Raw genomic sequence first — 3,533 nt, 5'->3', positions numbered from 1 at the left:
TATTTGTATTAGTTTCTATTTTCCGTTGTTCTAGCCTGCGTCTCTTTATTTGGTGATACCTTGTACCCACTTTAATCTCCCATGAGAAACCCGTGATGGTTTTTTTTTGTATTTTTCTTAAAAAACGAAAAAGGTCAGATTTTGACGAGATTTTTGTGTCAATGAGGTTAAATACCGTGATGGGTTTGTTTGAAATTCATTGAATTGATTGTGGGTTCTTTATACTTTTAGATTCGGAGAAGGGATATTTTTGGATGGAAGCTAGTGAAAACTCGCGCTGTTGGTGTTTCCATATTGCGATTGCTGGTGTTTTGGGATCTGGGTTTTTGTCATCAAAGTTTCTCTAATTGAGAAATCCACCAATTTTTCAGGGGTTTTGGATTTATTGTTGTAATTTTGAGTTTCAGTTGGCAGTTCGAAATGGAGGAAGAGAGCAGTTCTTGGGTGAGAAGGACAAAGTATTCGCATACAATGTTTCTGAGATCGCGTTCTACAAGAGAAACATGCAGTCCTTCCTCCCCTCAATCACCTCGTAGTTCTGAGTTGAAGCTAAAGAGTCTGAGCTTGGAATCAAAGCCGAGAAAGTTCGATTTAGATAGGCTCCCAGTTTCACTGCCCAGACAACCCAATCAAGAATTGAGATCATCGAAAATTGATGTACCAAGTGCAGAGGCTTTGGGTTCTCAAAAGGCGAAGACTTTAAGTTCAGAGTTGAAACTAAGGAGCTCAAGTTTAGAATCTCTTTCCAAGAAAAATTCACAGTTTACACAGTCTGATCGAAATCCGGGATCCAAGGCGAAGGAATTAAATGTAGGTTATTCCAGTTCATGCAGTGATTTGGGAATGAAGCCAAAGATGAAGCCCCCGAGCTTAGACACTTCTGCTTTCTCTTTTCATCCTGGTGGAGGTTCAAGAATGAGCTCTAATATGTGTCAAACTCCTTCTTTGAGGGGAAAATTGGATATGGAGTCAAACCAATCTAGTAATTTCTCTTTTCATGCTAATAAAAGTTGGGCGGATTCTGCCATTGTTCCAACACCTTCTTTAAGGACGCAATCGGATTTGAATTCTCATAAATTTAGTGGTACATCGTCTTCCAATACTGATGGAAGTTCAAAATTAAGTTCAAAGTGGTCGGATTCTAGCATGGTCCCCAATCCTTATTTAAGGGGTAAATCGGGTCCAGACCCTCATAAATCCAGTATGCATAGCGATAGAAATGGGAGGAATTCTAAACCCAAGAGGTCTTTGTCCCCTCTTCCTACTACTATACTTTCCGATGTTTTTAAAGAAGCTAAGTCCATAGGCAAGAGATTTTCCACCCCTCCTCCTAGTAGAAATGGAAGTTCTCGTGTGCCTGCTTCAAGATCGATTTCAGAACTGAGCCCTATGAAGCATTTGTCTTTATTGAAAGCTACTGATAAGTCGAAGATGAAGAAAGACAATTCATGGTCTAGGTACTTTGATCATGGTGGAGGGAGAGTTACTGCTTTGGAGACCACTGATGAATGGATGGTTGATCTTTCGAAATTGTATATAGGGCTTAGATTTGCATCTGGAGCTCATAGCAAGTTATATCATGGTATGTATAAGGATCGACCTGTTGCAGTGAAAATTATTCGGCAACCTGATGATGATGAAAATGGAGTAATGGCGGCTCGGTTGGAGAAGCAGTTTTATAGAGAAGTCACATTTCTGTCCCATCTTTATCACAACAACGTTATCAAGGTACCCCTGTTTGTTATATTTCTTGATTTTGATTTTCTACCCCCTTTACATCATTAGGCTGATCACTGAGAAATTCATTTTTTTAAATATATTATCGTGCATCTTGAGTGCATAAATGTGTAGTAATTGCATCATTTTAAATATGGCTGATAATATTTTGCTCTATTTTAACTCTCTTAAGCGTTCATTGCTGTGTACTATAGAAAGTATTTTCACTAATGAATCTTTGATATTAAGAATTCAATTATTTAGAATGTTGTTCATCTCTCCATCCATGGCTTAAAAAAAATATCTCTATAAAACCAATTAAAAAAAAAAATATCCATGGCTTAAACCAATTGAATAATCAAACATATTGCAGCCTCAGTTCATCTCATCTCCAGATTGCATATCCGTGAATTTGATAATTGGTATATTTAATCAATATGTTATTGCCTGGTCTTCACATATTTGCCTGTTTCAATACTGTAGTAATCATGATCATCATATTCTCACCCTTCATCTTTAACAAATTGAATAGGCAAAATATAACACCTTTGAATCATCTTATTTCCATCCAGAATTTGTGCATGCATAAATTTATTAGCCGGTAAAATTGATCAATATGTCATTGGATGATCTTTACAGGTTTGTTTATTATTATGAATATTACTTTGCTGATTCCTTTGTGTTAATGCACGACCGTGATAGTAAAATTCATAGAGTTTATATTATAAGATTTTGCTCTGTATCTAAGACTTCATCTCTTTCTCTGCTTATGGTAATCTCTAATGTAATGCAGCTAGCAGGAGCATGCAAAAATCCACCAGTTTTCTGCATCATAACCGATTATCTTTCTGGCGGTTCCTTAAGAGCATTTCTACACAAACTTGAGCATAAGTCGCTACCTTTAGAGAAACTGATTGCTATTTCTCTACAAATTGCTCGAGGAATGGAATACATTCATTCACAAGGGATTATTCACCGTGATCTGAAACCTGAAAACATTTTATTTGATCAAAACTCGTGTGTGAAAATTGCTGATTTTGGAATAGCTTGTGAAGAAGCATATTGTGATGTATTTACTGAGGACCCTGGGACTTACCGGTGGATGGCCCCCGAGATGATTAAGCACAAACATTATGGACGGAAAGTTGATGTCTATAGTTTCGGATTACTATTATGGGAGATGGTTACAGGAACAACCCCTTATGAGGACATGACACCGATCCAGGCAGCTTTTGCAGTGGTTAATAAGGTATTTTTGTTTATCATATTAGCCATATGTATCTTTTTGGATTTTTTTTCGATATTAGTACCATAAATCTTTTATATTCTGAAAATAGTTAGTCAGATCTTTCATATTTTGAAATTAGTCCCTCAAATCATTGAAATTGCTATTAGATCCCCCAATTTTGAAGTTATTTTGAAATTAGTTCATCGAATCAAGAGCAGAAGTAGTAGTTAAAGGGATTAATTTGAAATAACTTTGAGAGCTGGGGGACGTATTGGCAATTTCAATGATTTTGGGGAACTAATTTAAAAATAACTTAAGAATTGGTGGACCTAATAGCAATTTCAGTAGCCTAACGAGGAACCAATTTCAAAATATGAAGGAGTTAAGGGACTAATACCAGAAAACACATTTCTTTTTTGTTCACTGTAGCCCTTGTTATTTTGTTTGTCTCCTTGAGCTAAGCATATAATAGTTTGAATCATCTTCATGCTAATGAAAAGAAGACAAGTGATGTTGATAATTTATTGAGAATATTTCGTTTGTCCTATTGAGATAAGAGGATAAATAGTTTTAATAGTCCTCATGGAAT

General features: G+C 36.1%; 1 protein-coding gene across 1 annotated transcript; it reads left to right on the top strand.

Annotated features, from left to right (window-relative positions):
- LOC109840912 (spindle assembly checkpoint kinase-like) lies at window positions 1–3,491 on the top strand. The gene is made up of 3 exons (XM_020409740.1): window positions 1–133; window positions 232–1,728; window positions 2,510–3,491. The coding sequence occupies exons 2-3, from the start codon at window positions 421–423 to the stop codon at window positions 3,029–3,031; spliced, it is 1,830 nt and encodes a 609-aa protein (XP_020265329.1). The 5' UTR covers window positions 1–133; window positions 232–420; the 3' UTR covers window positions 3,032–3,491.

The sequence above is a fragment of the Asparagus officinalis genome, chromosome 5, assembly GCF_001876935.1.
Source record: "Asparagus officinalis chromosome 5, Aspof.V1, whole genome shotgun sequence".
NCBI lineage: Eukaryota > Viridiplantae > Streptophyta > Magnoliopsida > Asparagales > Asparagaceae > Asparagus > Asparagus officinalis.
The sequence above is the reverse complement of the archived record's forward strand: the minus strand, read 5'-3'. Positions and strand labels throughout refer to the sequence as shown.